The sequence below is a fragment of the Musca vetustissima genome, unplaced genomic scaffold (genome assembly GCF_032173495.1).
Source record: "Musca vetustissima isolate MV318-11 ecotype Yass unplaced genomic scaffold, APGP_CSIRO_Mvet_v1 utg3273, whole genome shotgun sequence".
NCBI classification, from domain to species: Eukaryota; Metazoa; Arthropoda; class Insecta; order Diptera; family Muscidae; genus Musca; species Musca vetustissima.
In genome coordinates this window covers 248977-270322 of record NW_026887631.1, presented here as the reverse complement: position 1 = coordinate 270322, position 21346 = coordinate 248977, and the positions used below count along the sequence as shown (strand labels likewise).

Here is a 21346-nt window from a genome sequence, read left to right as displayed (position 1 = left end):
CATTTTTTTCTAGAAATATAACTACTTTATTCATTACGTCTAACGCGATATACCTAGTATAATAACAAAATTTAACTTAATATTTAATTGCTGTTACGTCCTAGTATTTTGTGGTGTGTGTGTGTGTGTGCATGTCATGTGCGTGTGCACATATAAGTGACTAAATCGCTTTCTTTAGCCGAACAAAGAAAACGGGTTTAATTTGAAATTTATAGTGGGTGCCAACAATTGTTGTTGTTTTCATTCTCTGCTTATAGGTCTCCCCTCCCCCCTAGAATACATATGCACACACACACGATGATATTTCCTATATCTTCCCTTTAAGATATCTGCAAATATTATGCTCAGTTCAAATGGTAAGTGAAGTAAAATATAGATATAGTATTCATTGTACCGCATCAAAGGACAATACATCAATATACAAGTGCATCTTATAAAAACAATCCTGAATGGATTGCATTGTTTCAATGTCAAATTAGTAATATCAAAATTCTGCTTTAATCAAAAAAAGTTAATATAAAAAAAAAAAAAAACATTTGTTAAAATTTGCAAAGCAATAGTGGAAAATAGGACGTGTAAAAACGTACACATACATATGTATATATTTATTATGAAAACCACATCTACTTTAAATGGATCAAATCTATAAACGACCTCCCCAACTCCCTTGTCTCTTCGCCTCATTCTTTATATCGAATTGTTTTTAATTACAAAGGAACTGTTTTTTTATACCATTTCGATTAGAATAACACTGTTTTTTAATATTTAAATGAATTCAACGCATGTTTATGTATTATTATTATTACTATTAACTATTACCATTACAAGTATATGTAAGAAGACTGTATAATATATTTTGAGAATAAATTAAATCATAAATGTTAATTAAAATAATAATAGTAATGAAATTAAATGAGTCGCGCAAACTAATTTCTGGGTGTAATGAAACGGCGAGTAATGGGTTATATGGGTATCGGCTTAACAGCATGAGGTTAAGTCCTTTCAGTATGCCTTTTTATTAAATCTCAAATAAAATGAATCCCATGCATTACCTCTTCATCGAGGTAGAGAGATTATAAAACTACTACGGCGGCTGCCTATTCCCAGTTCAGTTGGATGCCACCCATTTGAATTTGCTGCTGCTGAGTACTTCATGGTGATAGAATAAACACTCCAACTTGTTTATGCAATTCTTGCCATAGCGACATGGTTTTGGATGATAGAACGGACAAGCAGATTTGGTGCAATTGGGGAAAAATTTGCAAGTTGTCGATGATACAGGTCCTGCAACTACAGTCGACGATATAGATTTGTAATTTTGTACCGGTACCACAGAAGAGGCTACACAAGAACATACATTGGGAAATACATTTTAGAAATTACTCAAACTCACTTGCTGCTTCATCATGTACTTACAAAGTGGCGGAGCTGTAGGTTCAAGAAGACTCGAACTTCTTGGTCCACTGTGTGAAAAGTTGCAATCCAAATTAACACAGGCCAAATCGTATTTGCATTTTGGGTGCGAGTACATACACTTGTCGGCATATTTGCAGTTTGGAAACGACTTGCAAGGTGCCGTCGGATGGTAGAATTCGCAAAAAGTCTTGGTGCAATTTGGATGGTATTTGCACCTTTCTTTGGGCTTGATATTGCGATAGGCCGACGAATCTACTGGAACAGAGCTCACTGAAAGTGAAAACATATAATAAATACCAAAACACACATGCCGTTGTCGATTCGAATACACAGTTTTGAACCTGACAACGCCAACCATAATGCCGCTGATGATAGAAACACTTACATGAACTGGGTACATTTTCATATTTCTTTGCTTCATTATTTCGTATAGATATTTTCCGTTTCTCCTCGCGCCTTTCGTGGGAAGTTGCCCGTTCACGATCCCTAGTTCTATCTCTGCTCTGGTCTCTGTCTCTGGATGGTGACCGCCGTTTCTTGGTTGGAACTGGACTATCTTCCCTTTTAATTTCTTTCTCCTTCGCATCTTTATGGTCGGCATCCAAATCAAATTTAATTGGAGCATGTTTACGCTTTGATGGTGTTAGAGATTCTTTTGGCCGACCCGACGACTTCAATGGTGGTGTATTCGACTTTTTTTCATATTCTTTCGATGTGTGTTTTTTGCTATTTTCTTGTTCAGGGGAACGCTTTTTTGTTGGGCTCATTTCATCGTCTTCGGAATCATTTTTTATGATAATCTTCTTGACTTCTTTTGGTTTTCGATAGACTTCTATCAATTCTGTACGCCTTGGGGGCGTTGTGCTACCCTCTGCCACAAATGGCGAAGACTCGTTATCGTGAGACGAGGATTTGCTGGAAAACCTACCCTTCACGCTTGCTTTGCGTCCCGAATACGAATTGGAAGTTGAAGTTGGTTCCGGATATTTTTCACGATCTTTGGCAATATTTGAAGATGACGTAACTTGTGGCGGTGGCGATGTCGAGTAACGTGAACTGCCACGGCACTTTAACTTGGGGAAAGTGTTCTCTTCTGCAAATATTGGGGTGGGTGTGAGATAAAGGTATACGCTTGCACTAATATAACTTACCGTTTAACGTGACTACGAACTGTGTATTTTGGTCTGGAGTACGATGGTCCTGTTCTGCCTCCACTAAATCTATATGTTCGTAGCAGCTATCCGAATCGGCTGTGGTCCAATTTTCTTCGTCATCAAGTGGTTTGCGTGGTTTTATAGTTTGCGGCACATACACCAAATCCGGATCTGATTCACCCTTATCAGAAACGATCTCCGGTATATATTCCTCATCGGCGTGTTCTCCCAAATTTGAAGTGTGTCTTTCTTTAGATCTTCCATTTACTTCAACAATTAAATTCTGGGCTGTACGAGAAAAAATTGCTCCCACGCTTGCAGTAGACTTTCGTCGGTCCCTAAATGATTTTGTATATAGCTTGGTGCTGCGCTCCGGCACAACTTTGTCGCCTAAGCGTGCACTTATTTTTGGCTTTGAAGTATTGAGTCTTTTCAGAATAGTGGATTTTTGTGCTTCAGCAACAGCTCGCAAAAGCAAATTTTTCGGAGCCTGCTTACTGGGCGACACCGCAGTTCGAGGTTTAATTTTGATTACCGAATTCACAGGTTTCTCTGTCAAGTCCTCCTCATCGGAGGGCTCCATAAATTTAGAAGGGGCGACTATTACTCTCGATCCAATACGATTCCGCGAAGAATTAGCATCCGGCGAATTCTGATCGGAACTGCTGCTAAGCGTAGTTGTGCTTATTTTTCCCACTTGACTAGAACTTCGTATTTCAATTTTCTCTGGTGTTCCTCGTCTCCGGTCCCTGTCTTCAACTGACCTACGTACTCGCGATCGCCCTCTCGACTGGTTACCATCACTTTCTCTAGACCTTTCTGTACGTCGGTCAGAGTCCCTGTCCCTTTCCCGTCCCCTGTACGGCCTTTCTCGGCTCAGATCTCGGTTCACATCACGCGCCTTTTCCCTTTCCATTTCTTTGCGGCGGAAAGCAGGCACGTAAAGTTCTTTTTCTTGCAAGTTTTTCCTTCTATCACGGGATGTGTCCTTAGAAGACGTACCTGGACTTTTTAAACCAAGACGTTCGTGTACTGGTCGCTTAGGTTTCTCAGACACCTCGTCCCTAGGAGGACTATTGTTTCGAGTGTTAGCTGCCAACGCTGTAAAAGGCGGTGTAAAGCGACTGCGTTTATCGTCTTCCCGATCGATATTTTTTCCTTTTTGCTTGTCATCCTTATCGAATACAATGGGACTCTTAACTTTAGTGCGTTGTGAGTTAGTTGGTGGTGTTCTTTGACTGTCTACTGGTTCGCTAAAAGTTTCTCTACTCTCATCATCTCGCAGGGTAATAAAGTCTTCATCGTACTCATCGTCATCCAATTCTCCGATTTGTTTTAACTGCTTCTTAGCAGCGTAAATCTTTTTCTGAATTTCCGCCAATTCTGCCAAGTCTTTCTCTCGATTTCCCGATATGATTTTGGGTTCTTTTTCAGATGTCTTTGCGGTCACGGCTCCAGTTGTGGAAGATATCTCCGATATTGTGGGTATGTCAAAGTCTTGCGTTTCCCTTGGTATTTCAGAATTGCTATCATCTTCCTCCAATGCTGGCTTGTGTTTATGCTTCTTAATATTCTGGGCGATATCAGTTGTAGCACTGATGTCATGCTTTGCCTTTTCCAATAACTCTTCGGCAAATATGTCTCGAATGGAACTGCTTGTTTTACCGGTAATATTTTTGTCGGGACTTTCAACCGTTTCCTTGGATTTCTTAACTGGATTCTTTTCCTTTTTGATTTGTTTCTTTTCCTTTTTAGATGATGAAGACGTTGTTGTAGTCGTGTCTTCTTTGTGTGAAGACTTGCGTTTTTTTGATAAAGAGGCTGGAAGGGAGATGGACAATTGTAATGTTGTCGGAACTAAGTTTGTTTTCCAACTCACCACTTATGGCCGGCAGTGTTACTTCTTGCAGCTTTTGCAGAACTTCGTGAAGCCAGGTTACAAAAAGCTCTGTTTGGCTGCCCAAAAATAAGTTGAGATCCGATATCATTTGCTGCTTGCTCCTCTTGTTGGCAACCATAATCATAACATAGTCCGGAAGTTCATCGTCAATGTACCCAGCAGACCCTCCTGTTCCCAATTCTTGTAGTTTTGCCTTGACGGCACTCTAAAAAACCGAACATGTTTATGCAAAGTAAAAAACACCCCATAGAACACCAGAACACCCTTGCCAACCAATATCGATTTTTCTTTTCCAAATTGATAGATGGATTTTTTCATTAGCTCTACTTACTCTCATTTTCTGTCCTATTTCATTGCCATAGTTTTCCATCTCGAGGTTTTTTTCTTCGTAAAGGAGAAAAACAGCTTTCCTAACAATTTTCAGCTATTTTGTTATTCTTATCCGATATAACCGATTAAAAACACAATTTTCTCCCAATCTCCTGTGATGATGTGAGCGAGGCTTCCTTTGCACGCTTTTTCCACCGATTTAATTTGAAAACGTTCCACCTGCTGAAATGGTGGAGAAAGTAAGAAAGGCTGATAAAGAAGGAACTGAAACCGCTCCGACAATTGTTTACGAATGAAGTGTGATGGACATCGTTCGAGAGAACCGATTGTTCATAAAAGGAGACATGGCAGACAGCGCATAAAAGAGCTCCGTTCACTGTTGAACTTTTAAGGCATAAACAGAATGGATCCGTTGCGTTATTGATAACACAAAAACTTCACGTTAACGATATCATTAACGCTTGAAGTTGACTTGGGAGTTAAAGGCTAAGCAGAATGCTCGAGTTGAAGTGCTTAGCCCTTCAAGGGCAGAAAGCTCGCGTTGAGCCATCCGTCGTGTTATATGTTGTCGAAAATACAACAACCACAAGAAAACGATAATCGTTAGTGTCATCGTTTCCTCGTGGTTGGTATATTTTCGATAACATATAACGCGACGGATGGCTCAACGCGAGCATTCTGATTAGCCCTTCAGCCATCCGTCGCGTTATATGCTATCGAAAATACAACAACCACAAGGAAACGATATGCGTTTGTGTTATCATTTCCTTGTGGTCGTTGTATTTTCGATAGCATATAACGCGACGGATGGCTCAAAGCGAGCTTTCTGCCCTTTAAGGGCTAAGCAGAATGATCGCGTTGACGTTATGTGTTATTGAAAATACAACAACAACATGCGTTGACGCGGTCATTGTGGGTAGCCCTGATTCGATACTTTTAACAACGTTACCTATAATCCGACGGGGCGTACAGAAAAATTCAACTTCCCCACTTTTGCAAAATGTTGTGTACGACCGTATTACCAAAATACGTCGAATCCATATATTCAAGCGAATAATACAAACCGCCAAACAAAATTGAAAATTTATTAAATTAATCCAAATATTTTATGTACACATTCAAAATTTCATATTTTCTGAATGTTTTGTTTTTATTTTCAACAAAAGAAAAAAACAAAAAATACGTTCTGTCAAAGTTGAAATTGTTCAACTTGAAATTTTGTACGTTCGACGTATTTCGGTAACATTCATATAAATACATGTGTTCTACTTTTGTGGTGAAATACGTCGAACGAGCTAGTTGAATTTTAGGTAACGCTGTTATACTTTATTTTAACATTTGGTCTGTTCCCGTACTACAAGAAAATATATGTTAAACTCCTTGTACATTAGAACTTTTTACCGGGTTAACCTACTTTATGAGGATTTATTTGGCATATATGCAAAGGAAATGACAATTGAAACCCACTGGGTTAACGAAATCCGGATAAATGTAATCGTACTGTTACTGTTTTCTTCGATATTTATTTATTTTTATTTATTGAAATTCATTCCTTAACACTAAAGCCTCCAAGGCCAATAAATAGTGTTAACAATATATCTTATATCATCTAAGTAGATGTTATGTACCACCTACTGTGGCGCTGTGGTTTTAAGGCCAGCTAGCTCAGTAGGTGGTACATAACAGTATGGCGCCCAACGTGGGGCGCCATACTGTTATGTTCCACCTACTGTGGCGCTGTGGTTTTAAGGCCAGCTAGCTCAGCAGCCATCTTTGGGGAGGTTCTCAACCCTTTTCCATCAGCACGAGGGGACAAACAAGTAAACATTTGGAATTGATACACAAAACATAGAAACACTACACTTACAAAAAAAAAACACGATACACCATCAACACGGAAGCGTGGTGTTTCTGCTTCCACACAGGGCCCACCCAACCTTGACCCTTAAAATCCAAAATTTATATTTTTCATAAGGGCCCCTGATCCTCCACACTTACCACATGATGACTTGCACTAATTTCCCCCTCTTTCTAATAAATTTAGCACATCATTTTTAAACTCTTAACATTCACGTTACATTTATTAACATATTTGACTTAAAAATCTAACAAAAAAACAAAGAAACATAAACCTTAGATTACTAACACTAATTTCATGAGACAAATCTCTCAGATTACCACTATTTTACCTATTAGTTTTACCTATTGGTAATTAGACTATTTAATTCACCCTGCCTAAGAGAGCTCCGTTAGTGGGATTATTATCTGACTTTAATTACAGCCTTTTTTTGTACACTTTAAACTTTTGGGTATTTTAGGGCAACCCTACTCTCACGCTTTCTTTTAGCATTAATAATCCTTACAATATAAAAATTGAACACATACAAACAAAACAACACAACTTAAACTAAACACTTAAGATATTCATATTTAAATTAGTTCGTACTATTAGTTTAGATGTTGAAACTTTAAATATTAAAAAAAGTAACTTATTTTCTTTGTTTCATTTTAGGTAAAACCGGTGTTCTTGCGGCTTAAATGCTGTGTTCCACACACAAAAATGGACCAAATGGAATTAAAATACGATTGTTCTTTTTTACCTTGGCCAAAGGCTTGCCTTATTTAACCATCCCGAAATTCTCTGCTTGGTGGAATGTTGGCAATTGGTGCACCAGGGGATTTTAGGCTCTTTTGTGGACCTTCTTTGGCGGTATCTTGGGGATCCGACAATTATATCCCAAAATAATTTTCACTGGCCCCCTTTTTTTGCAATGGAATGAGGAGGCCAGACATCAAATTTTTAGCAGTGTGCCTTCGGTTTTCTAAACACATAAAAGAACATAAAAAACACAACATTAACTCTACGTCCGCATACGTTATTGTTGAAATTGCCACTTACGTAGATATAAACAAATTCCCGCACACACACACACATACAAATAAAATTGAAATATAAAATATAAAAAAAAACTTTGTTTTATTTTTTGTGGTAATCGTTTTGTACTTTTGGTTTTTGGTCGCTTTTTCGATTTTTAATGTGGAAGGTTATAAAACACGGTTTAGAATTGAAAGGTTTTTTTCCTTTCAGTCCCTTTTGTAACCTCCTAAAGACGCACGATTTTCCCTCTTTTTTGGTTTTCTTTGGTTTGCGACATTTATTGTTCATTTATCTCTACCCCACTTAGCCAACCTGCAAACCCTCCCAAGGTTGTATTTTGCGGTCCGTCTCCACTAATTACCATTCGCAGTGGCAACACCGAAACTCATCAGTTTTATCTGGCGGCCGGTATATCCGGTTCATTTTCTTTTTGCTGGCCGGTCAACAACCATCGCACAGAGATGCGGTTGGTTGTATTTCATTTATTAAAATTTATTTAATTCAGGGGCAATCGCAACATAGAACTAAAAAACTGGAAATACAAAGTAATAATTAAAGTATTTATGTATATATACCATGGTACAATTATAAAAGGTAACAGCAAGTCCCAGCTGATTTGATTCCAACGTAACACTAGTGTCAATATGAATTTGACAAGTTATGTTTTTCAAAATCACCCAACAGGAAAATTGGGAACGAATACAATTTGAAATTGTTCTTTATTAAATGTGCTCCCGTATTCAATTTACTCAATCTGCCTGCTGGGAAAGTTTGAGGAAGCAAATCGTCTTCATGGAATAATTCGCAATTCCTAGCATTTTCATATTAGTTACACATATAAGAGGCAATGGTTTAATTATTGGAAAGATGTGGAAGCGATAGAAATATAAATTTTATAGATTTTCATTCATGTTTTTCAAATTTTATTTTGAGGATTCGAAAATATTTCATTTTCAAAATAAATATAATTTATTTGTTTGTTTACATTTTTCTGTCAAATTTTTTGACACTAGTATAACTTGCAAAAACAAATTTTCATGTGGTTGTTGTATCGTTTGTTGTACAACAACACTTGCTTTTACCTTCTTTTATTATACCATGTATATATACATTTGGCTCCCCAGCCATAACTAAAAAGAAAATAGTAAGTGATGACCGTGTTAAACAACAAAATACAAATTGAGCAAATCAAAAACATTCAAAGTGCAGAACATCTCATGCGATAATATATTAAAAGTATAGTATCAGATAAAACACATTTGATTATGAAAATGAAAATAGGGTAAAAAAAGCAAATAAAAATTGTAACATCTCACAGTCAACTAAAGTAACTCAAAAGTTTCAACCGAAATGCATTGTTGGATTGAGAAAATTGTCTCAATTCAACTGGTAAAAAGTTCCACAATCTTGCAACGCGTATTAAAAATGACTTTTCAAATATGCCATTATAAATTCTGGGTATAAAAATCCGTGTATTCGATATGATAAAGGAAAATTCGTATTTGAACGTAGTAGACTCCTGCAGTACGGGAACATACCATTGTTTTCTAATTAGTCTGTTTCCGTACTTCAAGAAAGTGCTGCTTCGAAAAAAGTTAAAACTGATAAATTCTTGCAGTACGGGAACATATCGTTTCCCTGTGTTTCTTGTATTTTCTTTACAGATGAGGAATGACGGACGTGACCGTGATATATGTCCACGGTCACGTTTATTAATAACCGGCAGGCGAATTCATGCCTTAAGGGCTAAACAGAATGTTCGCATTGAGCGTTTTTTGTTATCGCGTTAAAGGGATAAGCAGAATGCTCGCGTTGAGCCATCCGTCGCGTTATATGTTATCGAAAATACAACAACCACAAGGAAACGATATGCGTTTGTTTTATCGTTTCCTTGTGGTTGTTGTTTTTTCGATAACACATAACGCAACGGATGGCTCAACGCGAGTATTCTGCTTAGCCCTTTATGCGGTGTACACACTAGCATTTTTGAATGGCACTCTTGCCCAAATTTTGCTTGTTTGATAGTGTGGCCTCACATGTTTGTCATTCATCAGGCAACCACAAAAATATTTATGATTGTCAAAAATGATAGTGTGTACACCGCTTTAGTCTTCTCTTGCTGCCAACTTTTTAATCACAAAAAACCAACAAATTGGACAGTCAATTAAGACTAAGAATTCGCCTCCTTGTTAACCTTATCCATGACCTTATGAATAAACCTTGGGTCACATTATCAAATATTATTTGTGCCAGTGTCATTCAAAAGTGATGGTGGGTACACCGCTTTAAGTGAGTCAACGTCGGAATAATCGAAGTTTTCGATGGATGTCGTCAAAAGACGTGTTATCGTTTTGCAGTGATTAGCGTTATTTGTGATACCAAAACACGATTCGTTGAAAGTCGACTTGTTTATCCCTAATTTGCCACTTCAATTAAAGAAAAACCAAAACACACGTGTTTGAAAAAAAAAACGAGTACGCAGTTAATTTGTTGAAATTCTCAAAGGTTTTTGAGATTCTTCGGCAAAATGCGTATTGAAACTTGTTATTTTTGCTCCAGCAAAATCTATCCTGGTCATGGAGTACAATTCGTAAGAAACGATTGCAAGGTAAGTACAAATTTAGCCTCGACATTGAGATGCCCAATGATTAATTGCGTTTCCTTTTTAGATTTTCAAATTCTGCCGTGGAAAATGCCACAAGGCATTCAAACGCAAGAAGAACCCACGCAAAGTGCGCTGGACTAAAGCCCACCGCAAGGCTGCCGGCAAAGAGTTGTCCATCGATCCCAGCTTTGAGTTTGAGAAGCGACGCAATGTGCCGATCAAATACAATCGTGAAATGTGGCAGAAAACTTTGGATGCCATTAAGAAGGTTACAGAAATCAAAGAGCGTCGCCAGGGACAATTCATCATGGAGCGTTTGCGTAAGGGTCGTGAAGTCGAAATTCAAATGGATGTCAAGGATGTGCAGCGCAACATTTCACTTATCCGTTCACCTGCTGCTGGCTTAAAGGAGAGACGTGCCAAGGAGGAAGCCGAGGAGGCGGCTCTTATGGAACAAGATTTGCCAGAGGAGGAGATTACCTATGTCGATGCCAGAGAATTAGAAAAGAAACTGGAGGAAGGTGTTATGGACGAGGATCTGGAAATGATGAAAGTATAAACGTAACCCTCCGCATGCACATACTTAGATATAAGTAGTTTTTAAGTAGAAGTATGATTCTTAAACTGATATCATAGAATCAGCGATTGTTTTAGAAAATATTACACCCACAAGGTAAACTTTTTTAAATAAGAAATAATTGTGATTTAAGAACAAAATATCGTAATGTGTACATATTTTATTTATTGGGGTACCATCCATATGGATGTTTGTCAATTTTGAAGTGTTGAGGTTGTGGCTATTTCGATTTGCCGTTTAGTCAGCTTTTGTGTTGTTAATTGGATTAGACGAAGAGGGTAATGAAAACAAATGAAAATAGTGTACAGAATATTTTCAGTGTGTCTGCGGAAGTTGTTTTGTCAAGCATGGATTACAGCAGTAAGTCAATTCCTGAAATATTACAATTCGGATAAAAACAATTACTTTCTTTTGAAGAAATTTGCATTTTGCTTGCCCTTTTTGTTGGTTTACTATCCATGATGTGGTTTGTCATTGTGGCTTTGATGGAGGAACGTGTTCCGATTATACATCCGGGAGATTATTTATTTGATTATGTGGTAGGTAAGATGGAAAAAAATCATTATGCTAAAACATGTTCGATACTTGTTATGTTGTGCCTATTAATATACAGTTGGGGCTGGAACATGTGGATCCGTAGTAGCTTCGATATTGGCTAAGCACAGTAATGCAACAATTTTATTGGTAGAAGCAGGAGACAAATTTGGCATTCTCAGTAAAATTCCACTCCTAACCACATTTCAACAGAAGGGCATTAACGACTGGGGATTCCTTTCCACTTCACAGTTGCACTCCTCGAAAGGTCTTGAAGATGCGGTAAGCGGATTGAAAAAAAAAATACTAGGCCAATAATGATTTTATCAATGGATTTTTTAGCGTCAATGTTTACCTCGTGGAAAGGGTCTCGGCGGGTCTTCTCAGCTAAATTATATGCTGCACTTCGATGGCCACGAAGGCGATTTCGAACGATGGTCCCGCGAACTGAATTTAACAAATTGGAATTGGTCTTCGGTAAAACCTTTCCTGAAGGCTGGCGCAGCTAGACCCTTTGAACGCATGGATATAACACCTGATTACTCATTGTTGGCCAAAGCGTTCAATGAAGCCTCCGTCGAGTTTCTTCACAAGCCCTGGCATTTCCGCACTGCCCAATATAACGTAAAAAATGGATTAAGGCACAGTGTATATCAACGTTTTCTGCAATCAGCATATAAGCAAAAAAATCTACGGATAATGCTCAACACATACGCCAAGTCTATCGAATTTGCATTGGATGAAAATCCAAATAAAAATGTGTACGCTAAGTCACTGTGGCTCTCAACAAAGGACGAGAAGTCTGGCAAGGAATATAGTTTTGAAGTTAGGATTGGCCGTGAATTGGTTGTAAGTGCTGGGGCCTATCAAACACCCCAACTGTTAATGGTTTCAGGTTTGGGCAAGCGTAACGAATTAAAACAGATTATCGGAAATGTATCAGCCTTCTTACCGGATGTACCAATGGTTGGCCAGCATTTGCATGATCATATCAACTTACCCTTGTATATATCAATAGATGCGGTTGGGCCAACATTAAATCAGCGATCATTACTGAATCCAATGTCTATATTGAACTATTTGACTACTGGCGGTGGGCATATGGGAAATTTCGGGGTCTTAGGTCATATCGGTCATTTCGGTCGTAATCTTAGCGATACTTACGGTCTTACATTCTTTGGTGCTGGTTCTATTGATGAGTCCGTCCTAATGTCCATATCGAACTTTAAAAAGTCACACTTTAGAGCTCTCTTTCCACGCTACTACAATTCGTCACAGGAAGGTTTTGTAATGATATCGACGTGTTTGCAGCCTCTATCTAGGGGAAATGTCAAAATACAAAGTTCGAATATTAAGAAACACCCACTAATCGATCCAAAGTATATGGCTGAGAAGGCAGATGTTGAATGTACATTGAAGGCTATTCGAGCAGGTATTGAGGTATGTTTTCTACATCCGTATTTTTCTCATTAGGTTTTTTTTTAAATATGCATTATTATTTCACCCTTCTGATTTTAGGTGGTAACGTCTGAAGCATTCTCCTCGCTGGGCGTGCAAATTCATTGGCCTCGTATAAAGGAATGTATTGGTTCAGTTGAACATAATATAAGGAATAATAATCCAAGTAATGAGTACTTAGAGTGTCTTATCAGATATGTGGGATTGGGATCGCACCATCCGGGAGGCACCTGTAAAATGGGAACTAATGTAGAAAACAGTGTAGTAAATGAGGAATTTAAGTAAATGGAAATATTTCTTGAATGTATGCTGGGATAATTAATACACTTTCTCTCTTCCTTATCAACAGAATTCATGGCATAGACAAAATTCGTATAATTGACGCCAGTGTATTACCAACCCCTTTGTCTGGAAATCCTAATTCCATATTAGTTGGTATGGCGATGAGAGGAGCGGCAATGATATTAAAAGATCACATATACAATGACGATTGAGAATTGTGAGAATTATTCTAAAATGAATTGCATTAGAAGATGTGTTAAAAATAAATTTGAAATATTGAATTTACTGTAGTTTTTTTTAATTTTAAAATAAATTTTCTGCGGTGGTAATAATGAAAGACTCAATCTCAATACATTTCCCTGGTAGATAGCTAGATTGATTTCCAATTTTATTATTTATTATTCTTAATAATTCAAATTCATTTTAAACATACATTCTGATATTTCCAACTCGATTTTAGACAGAAATTTCGATTCGTTAAAAATATGTTAAATATAAGAATGTTTGACGTAAAAATGATCCACCTGTAGAGTTGTGTTTTCTAATGCACCCCATGCACATTTTACTTTCTTCCAGATGAATGAGATAGAACTTCGAATGACCATATTTATATTTTGTGGGGTTTTGTATATTTTCTTCATAGAGCCGAAATTTCCCTTGGCAATGAAATATGTAGTAGCTACCACGGGTGGTATTCTACATCTTGTGATTATTATTTAAATCTTCCAAATACATTGCGTGGATCAGTGTACAACCAATGCCATCTTTTTTTTCTTATTTCACACAATATTTGTTGGAAAACGATATACTGGAATGATTCATACCTAAGAAATGACCCATTGACACATTCCTTTGGTTTCCCAGTTTAATGATTTAAGAATGAAAATCACATACACACACAACCAATCGATCGCATATAAACCAATACGTGTGACACTGTTTTGGCTTGCCTCTTTATTATCCGATGAAAACGAATGTGGTTTACATTTAAATGAAAATTAGTCTCACTGTGGGAAATTTGCCATGTTTTTTTGTTTTTTTACTTTTAATTTTCTCTATCGCAGATATTTTCTCAACGATATTGAGAAGTGAGAGTCGGTTTTCAGCATCCAAAGGATGAGAATAGGAAGAGATTTGTTTACATATGATGAGGAATCCCTTGATTTTGGCTGCAACGAGTAAATGCCGACAGTAGAATGATTTTGAACTTGACATGCAACCGTTCGAGAACGACAAGATTAAGTAGCTAGGCGATTGCGAGTAGATGCGTCCATGTGTGTATGCCTTATACATTCAAGTGCCCGCCATATCGTATTCTCAACAGATTTATCCCATTTTTACTAGACGAAGTCCATTATGGGAATGAGTAAATATTTGTTGAATTTCCCTGGTTCTTCTTCCTCTATGAGAATTAGTGAGGCTGCCTATGCATGTGTGTGTGTGTGTTTTTTAGAATTTGCATTAATTTTCAAATTTCATTAGCCAAGATTTGTACTGCTGTCTTTGTGTGTGGTTGTTGTTGTTGCTGTTGTACATAGCTTTTTATTGTATGCTTTGCCACAGAAACGACGATGACAGAAAAATCCCACAATTGAACTGAAATGACCGAGCGAGGGCTTACTGACGGCCTGTGCTATGCAATGCTTTCTGTGACCGACCACCCTCAGTTATCTATGCGCTGCTCGTTAAGATCGGTAGTAATGTGTCCCATCACAAGTAGCAGACGTGACTCGATTGGATACAGTGTTAATATTTCGCAGCGTCTGACAAGTGAACGGATATACGGAAATATCTATAAATATCCAAAATAATTGGATCCGCTTAGAGAAATATACAACGGCAAAAACAACATCAAACCGGTGGCCCTTAAATTGATAAACTGGAAGTGCATTGCGTAACACTTTATCCATCAAAAGTCGATGTAACTGTTGTTCGTGTTAGTGGTCATTCCAATTTGGTGTGATGCTCGTTTTTCTATTCGCTCCTACTAATATTATGCTGTTGTTGCTGCTGATGCCATTGTGATATAATTACTGCGTTCCATTTATTAGTAAATGTATCTACAGTCTGTAGAAGTAGGTTTTGCAGTTGTACCTTCAGTTGTTCCCATCTATCCCATTCTAATCATGGGGTGGGGACATGCTACAGATTTCCCAAATATCTCTTTCAAAAAAGTAATTGGTGTGTAGAGAGGAAGCGGGGCATTCAAAAGTGATTTATGCCCTGGTATTTAGAATTTGCGTCCAAAGTGTCATGAGAAAATGACACCTTAATGCAATTTCCTGAAAGTGAAACTGCCATATTTATTACACCCTACATCCAGTGTGGCAAATGTATAACGACGACAATACACTTGTGTCCATTCCTGTGTGTGACTTGAATATTGAATTCGAGTATAGGTCGCAATATAGTATGCTATGCCTATGTAAGTAAACAATTTTAGAAGTACCGTAAGCTCCAAAATGTGCACTGATTTTCTGAGCGGCAGGTACAGGTAAATCGTCAGTGAATGCTGCTTTTCTAGAGTACCATTTAGCTAACTTCAAAATTTAACTGCAAATCTTTTATATTCCTTTAATCTCACGAGCATTTTCCCGTCAATTCTGATTTTCTATTTTGTTTTTAAATACAAACCCCAGCAGTTTACTTTCCATTCTGTCATGTAATTCATTCCAGCATTTAAAAGGTGTAGCGCCTCTGTTATTCGAACTCAGCCCTTTAGCCTCGTTATTGATTTATTTTTATTATGGCTGACAGTAATAAATTCTATTTTAAAACGCATCTCTTTTTTGGAATTTAAATTACCAAAAATTAACCAGACCACAACAAATCAGTGGTTTTGCAAAACGTTATTGTCAGAGGGTGTCCACAGAATCTCCATACACAAGGCTTCCACACACTCACACATAGACGGCGATGAATGGATCGCTGGACGGACACGTTGATAAACGAATTATTAGATTTGTAGCTCGTTGTTTGTCTGCTTGTCAGTCAGTCAGTTAGCGAGGAATTCTTTGCAAGTGATTTAGTAATTTAGTTGATTAAGGAGGTCTGACAGTCAGTTGGAGAGACTGACACACAGATGGGACATCTGCTATGATGATCCATCACATCATTTTGTGCACCATGAGTACAACTGAAATTAGAAATGGATTGACACCAGCAATGCCAAACAGTTGAGAGTTTAGTTAGTTGGGACTGAGGTTGTGCGGAAGCTGGCTTCCCCCGAAATTGGATACGTGTAGTTCTAGGTCAACGAAAAAGAAGCACAGCCCGCTGTGCGGCAGTGTAAAGGGTTAATCATCATCAACACCATTAAAAATGTCTGCGCAGAACAAGAACTACATCATCAGCAACAGCAGCCATTGCCACAGCCGTGATAATAATGCGGGCGGGAAAAGTGCTGTCCGTGATCGAAACACACACTTGCACATTGTGCAGATTTACACCAATATGTTCTCGGGTTTTTCGGTGAACTCGCAATTGACATAAATTAATAAATCTTGTTTCGTGCTTTCCCTTTTTTCGTGTAGTTTTGTTTTTTGTGAAGTGAAGTGACAAAAAAGTATAAAACTGAATTTGTTGCAATCGAACTTAGTTAGTGTGAATGTTTTACAACACCAGTCATAACACGGATTAAAGAGCGCGCACCACAGCACAGAGTAAAGAGGATAACTCCAGTGCGTGCCTTGGGTGTTCTGTTTTTTATATTTCTTTTTTGAACGTCGTCAGTTTGTGGGAAGTTCCTGTCGCAGTGGCCATAACAAGGATCGCCCAGCAAAACGGATTTTAGCCCAATAAGCTTCATTTGTGCTGTCCTCGAGTGGACAACAATAACAACAACAACAACATTCCCAACTAGTCAACGAACACAAGAACAGATTGCTAGGTAGAGCAACACACGCCAAGATGTCGGAAGTGGATTCGATCATTTCACAACTGCAGCACTTTACATGGCCCGATTATGTGGTATTCGTGGCCATGTTCATACTGTGCATCTTCATTGGTATCTACTTTGGCTTTATGGAGAAGTCATTGGGCGAATCGGATTATCTGATGGGCGGCCGTAATATGTTGTGTCTGCCCATAGCCCTGTCACTGGTGGCCAGTTTTATATCGGGCATAACGTTACTGGGTCTACCCACCGAAGTCTATTCGTACGGCATACAATATCTCTATGTATCGCTGGGTGTTATAGCGATGGGTTTCATAATGTCCATATACTATTTGCCCGTGTTCCACGATCTTAACATCACATCAACATATGAGGTAAGTTTTGATAAAATAAACAATTCTGAAAATGTAATGTTTTTATGTGGCAATATTTACTGGATATTATTCGTTGACGTTAAAGTGAATAGCGAAGTTTACACAATTTAAGAGAAACCTTAATGTGAAACATTTATTTTGTAAATGAGTCGATATTTTTTGTTGGCCTTTAAATTGACCACTTCGTTCGGATGAAGACATATCGCACTTGGCGTCTTCAGCATCCTTTAATATTCGTCAGAATCCTATAATATAATAACTGTTTCGAATAAATACACATAGATTTGGATTAATTTTAATTTACCAAGCGAACTGTTATTGTTTGGTTCTTATGTTTTGTGTAGCAGACACGTGTACACATATACATACATATGTGTTGTATAAATACATGTGTGTATGAGTACAAAGAACGCAGCATCTCTCAATTGCAAGCAATCAGAACATCTCTTTTATTTTATTTTGTTCGTATTATCTTTATCAACTATTCACATTCTTTTTTCGCTTTATACATTCTCCTGTAACGAAATGTAAATATTTACGTACATATGGTGGTGCATGTGTATGAGTGTGTTTTCGTTTGTTTACATGCAGTCCAACAAATTGATTCAATTAGCAGCTAAAAACAGATTTACTTCTAAACGAAATAGATGGTATTTCGCTGTCCGATTCGATGATGAATAGGTTCATGAATGAAATGTCGCCAAACAGAGCGCCTGTGGCGCTTGTCAGTCTTGTTAGTTTGAATATGTTCCCACATATGTATGCATGAGTGCAGGTACGTACATATTTGATGGCCCAAATTGAGTTGAGTTTGATGGCCCAACCGTGCCGACCAAAGTACTAATCTGTCGGATATCATTCCTATTCATGGCTCGACTTACAGGGCAATTGTGGCGTATTGTGAGTAATAATACTCATACGACACAGTGACCCCCCAAGAACAACAAATGCGCATCCAAATGCAATGTTTGGGAATCTCTGGATATTCTATTTGATTGGTCACATCATCCATTCAATTGTTTTGATTTACAAATAAAAAATCAAATATTTATTGTGTTAACTTTTTGAATAATTGATTGACTGAGAAAAAGCTGTGGGTTGTGCATCTATAAGAATTTCTCCAGATTACACACATTCAAGATAAACTACTTGTATGTACATGTTACCTTGCCAATTGAAATGCTGATGTAAATGGCACAGCCATCCACCCATTCGTCCGTCTTCTTTGAATGACTCTTAGTGTAGATGAGCTGACCCCCATATAAATAAATAATCAACTCAATTAGCCTGAGCAATGGACGTTTTGGACTACGCAAATTGTAAATCAAAAGAATAATTTATTTAAATACGAATGACACCGTGCTAATGCAGTGTCATGGAAACGCCACGCAATTGTTCCATTTCTTTGGATGAGAGATGAGACCGAACAATTTGTATGCGGAACTTATAGTTGAACTAATTGATTTTAATTGTGTTGTCTTTTTATTTTTGTAATTTTTTTAGTATCTGGAAAGTCGCTTTGATCGCAGATTGCGCATGTTCGGCTCCGTTATGTTTACAATCATGAATGTGAGTTATTTCGCTGTTTTCTGAGACCCATTAATTCTAACAATGCCTTGGCACAAAAAATTACATTATCTTTTCTAGATCGGCTACCTACCCATTGTCATCTATGTCCCAGCCTTGGCCTTTAATCAGGTGACGGGCGTTGCTGTGCACACCATTACGCCAATTGTCTGCATCATTTGCATTTTCTATACCACACTGGTAAGTATAAATGGGCCAATGAATGTTGGCGGTTTACTGTGAAAATATCAAAAGTGTTGAGAATTAAAAAAATTGGCTTTAACACACTTTAATTCCAACACTTCAAATTAATAGAAAACACTTCATTATATTTCGAAACATAAGAGGTATTGGGATACCTTGAAAAGAAAGACATTATGAAAGGTTGCAAGTTAAAATATGAACCAATGGGAATAGTGTTCCCCACAAACTAGCCGACCAATATTCTAGGATTATTCCATTCTGCATTTTCTATTCTATTGACCCATTCCATTTCTTGACCTATATATTTTTTTTCATATCCCTTTTGTATAGGGTGGTCTCAAAGCTGTCGTATGGACTGATGTGGTGCAAATCATTTCCATGATTGGTGCTTTAGTATTGGTGGCCATTAAAGGCAGCATCGATATCGGTGGTGCTTCAAAGGTGATTGAAAGTGCCTGGGAATCGGGTAGAATTGAGGGGCCAGAGTAAGTACAACCCGAACTAACTAACGCATTTGTTTATTATCATATTCCAAAATTCCAGTATGGATCTGAATCCCACCGTTCGACACACTTTGTGGTCGCAATTGGTGGGCGGTGTTTTCTACTGGACCCAAACAAATGCCGTGTCTCAAAATATGATCCAACGCTATTTGGCTTTGCCGACTCTGTCGTCGGCCCGCAAAGCTTTGGCATTGTTCTGTCTGGGTGTATTGATCTTGATGGGTCTGTGCAGTTACAATGGTCTTTTGATGTACGCCACCTACAAGCAGTGTGATCCTCTAACAACAAAAGTGGGTATTTGTGGAATGGCAAGGGAGGAGAAGAGGAAGTTGTAACTGTCTTTTGTTCTCCATCTTTTAGCTGGCCAAGGCTAGGGATCAGCTGTTGCCCTTATTCGTTATGGAAACCTTGGGAGAGTTCCCCGGCTTAACTGGTCTATTCATAGCCGGTGTTTTTAGTGCTGCTCTGAGCTCATTGTCCACCTGTTTGAATTCCATGTCTGCTGTGGTATTGGAGGATTTCATAAAACCATTCGTGAAGAGACCATTGTCGGAAACTGCCATTAATTGGATTATGCGTTCGGTTGTTGTGTCCGTGGGAGTGTTATGTGTATTCTTGGTCTACATTGTCGAACACATGGGTACCGTCCTGCAGTTGACCATGAGTTTGGAAGCCATCACAAATGGTCCCTTGCTGGGTATATTCACCATTGGCGTATTTATGCCCTGGATAAATGGAAATGTAAGTTGATGCTTATGACGAGAAATATGTCTTAATGTCTTGTTTATCCCCAATTCAGAGCGCCCTCCTTGGTGGCGTTGTGGGAGTTGTTGGCATGTCATGGATCAGTTTAAAGGCTCAATGGGCTGTTGCCTCCGGTGCTATGGTCTACGAAACAAAACCTCTGACTGTGGAACACTGTACATATAAATTCGACACATCTGTTCTGATGTCAGCAGCTAATACGACTGCATCAGCGGCAGCCTCAGAGTGAGTTCCTTCCGGATGAATGTTTCAATCATTTCATTATCCTGTTTCCATTCTCTTCATTTTTACAGGGAAATCTTGCCCCTCTACCGCATATCGTACATGTGGTACACATGCTTGGGCGCCTTGTTGACCATGGGAATTGCCGTTCTGTGGCATTTCATTTTCGGTGGTAACGATCCCAAAACAATTGACCATTCCCTGCTGTCACCCTGCATACGTAAATATTTCCAAAGCGAAGACAATCATTTGCAAACAAAGGTATGGTTATTCGGTTGGAGATAATATTCACCTTATATTGTCATTATCATATTTCCGCCTTCTTGCAGAACCTCCAAATAGACATTCCATTGAAAAATAAGGCCGTCGATGAAGAAGTTGCCTTGTAGACCTGCCAGCAAAGCTTTGCGGCGGCGGCCGGTGTACCTGTGTGTGTTATTAAGACTAGTTGCTTATCTAAGTAAAATAATAAACCAATTGGGGCGATTATTGTAAATACAAAATTACAATAACAAATTTAGAACAATTACCTATACACGTACATATATACATACATAATGCGTATTCCTGTGTTTCTTAAAGCAAAACCAATCCTAAGCTATCTATAAATTAAACATTCATCATAGTAATATTAATAATCATATTTTAAGGGAGGGAAATAAATTTACATACATACATATATA

General features: G+C 38.1%; 4 protein-coding genes across 4 annotated transcripts; 3 read left to right on the top strand and 1 right to left on the bottom strand.

Moving 5' to 3' along the window:
- Positions 1-1097: 1097 nt before the first annotated feature.
- On the bottom strand, positions 1098-4851 carry LOC133335276 (zinc finger CCCH domain-containing protein 14). The gene is made up of 6 exons (XM_061543564.1): positions 4802-4851; positions 4450-4675; positions 2568-4391; positions 1802-2509; positions 1417-1686; positions 1098-1341 (listed from the first exon to the last, which is right to left on the bottom strand). Exons 1-6 carry the CDS (start codon positions 4838-4840, stop codon positions 1109-1111), a joined length of 3300 nt encoding a protein of 1099 aa, XP_061399548.1. The 5' UTR covers positions 4841-4851; the 3' UTR covers positions 1098-1108.
- A 5307-nt stretch (positions 4852-10158) lies between these two features.
- Positions 10159-10877, top strand: LOC133335315 (probable ribosome biogenesis protein RLP24). Its single transcript, XM_061543604.1, has 2 exons — positions 10159-10286; positions 10348-10877. The coding sequence occupies exons 1-2, from the start codon at positions 10206-10208 to the stop codon at positions 10840-10842; spliced, it is 576 nt and encodes a 191-aa protein (XP_061399588.1). The 5' UTR covers positions 10159-10205; the 3' UTR covers positions 10843-10877.
- Positions 10878-11207: 330 nt separating this feature from the next.
- Positions 11208-13346, top strand: LOC133335275 (neither inactivation nor afterpotential protein G). The gene is made up of 6 exons (XM_061543563.1): positions 11208-11220; positions 11272-11403; positions 11474-11676; positions 11737-12834; positions 12913-13133; positions 13202-13346. Exons 1-6 carry the CDS (start codon positions 11208-11210, stop codon positions 13344-13346), a joined length of 1812 nt encoding a protein of 603 aa, XP_061399547.1.
- A 3654-nt stretch (positions 13347-17000) lies between these two features.
- Positions 17001-21099, top strand: LOC133335256 (sodium-coupled monocarboxylate transporter 1). The gene is made up of 9 exons (XM_061543547.1): positions 17001-17403; positions 18907-18972; positions 19051-19170; positions 19504-19658; positions 19717-19966; positions 20037-20417; positions 20476-20666; positions 20735-20924; positions 20993-21099. Exons 1-9 carry the CDS (start codon positions 17044-17046, stop codon positions 21050-21052), a joined length of 1773 nt encoding a protein of 590 aa, XP_061399531.1. The 5' UTR covers positions 17001-17043; the 3' UTR covers positions 21053-21099.
- The last annotated feature ends 247 nt before the right edge of the window (positions 21100-21346 follow it).

Coding starts and splice junctions, on each gene's coding strand:
- LOC133335276 (XM_061543564.1), bottom strand. CDS start 4,840: ATGGAAAACTATGGCAATGAAATAGGACAGAAAATGAGA. Junction 4,392..4,449: donor AACACTGCCGGCCATAAGTG/GTGAGTTGGAAA, acceptor TCTCCCTTCCAG/CCTCTTTATCAAAAAAACGC. Junction 2,510..2,567: donor GTTCGTAGTCACGTTAAACG/GTAAGTTATATT, acceptor CAATATTTGCAG/AAGAGAACACTTTCCCCAAG.
- LOC133335315 (XM_061543604.1), top strand. CDS start 10,206: ATGCGTATTGAAACTTGTTATTTTTGCTCCAGCAAAATCTATCCTGGT. Junction 10,287..10,347: donor TCGTAAGAAACGATTGCAAG/GTAAGTACAAAT, acceptor TTTCCTTTTTAG/ATTTTCAAATTCTGCCGTGG.
- LOC133335275 (XM_061543563.1), top strand. Junction 11,404..11,473: donor TTTATTTGATTATGTGGTAG/GTAAGATGGAAA, acceptor ATTAATATACAG/TTGGGGCTGGAACATGTGGA. Junction 13,134..13,201: donor GTAGTAAATGAGGAATTTAA/GTAAATGGAAAT, acceptor CCTTATCAACAG/AATTCATGGCATAGACAAAA.
- LOC133335256 (XM_061543547.1), top strand. CDS start 17,044: ATGTCGGAAGTGGATTCGATCATTTCACAACTGCAGCACTTTACATGG. Junction 18,973..19,050: donor TTATGTTTACAATCATGAAT/GTGAGTTATTTC, acceptor TATCTTTTCTAG/ATCGGCTACCTACCCATTGT. Junction 20,418..20,475: donor TGCCCTGGATAAATGGAAAT/GTAAGTTGATGC, acceptor TCCCCAATTCAG/AGCGCCCTCCTTGGTGGCGT.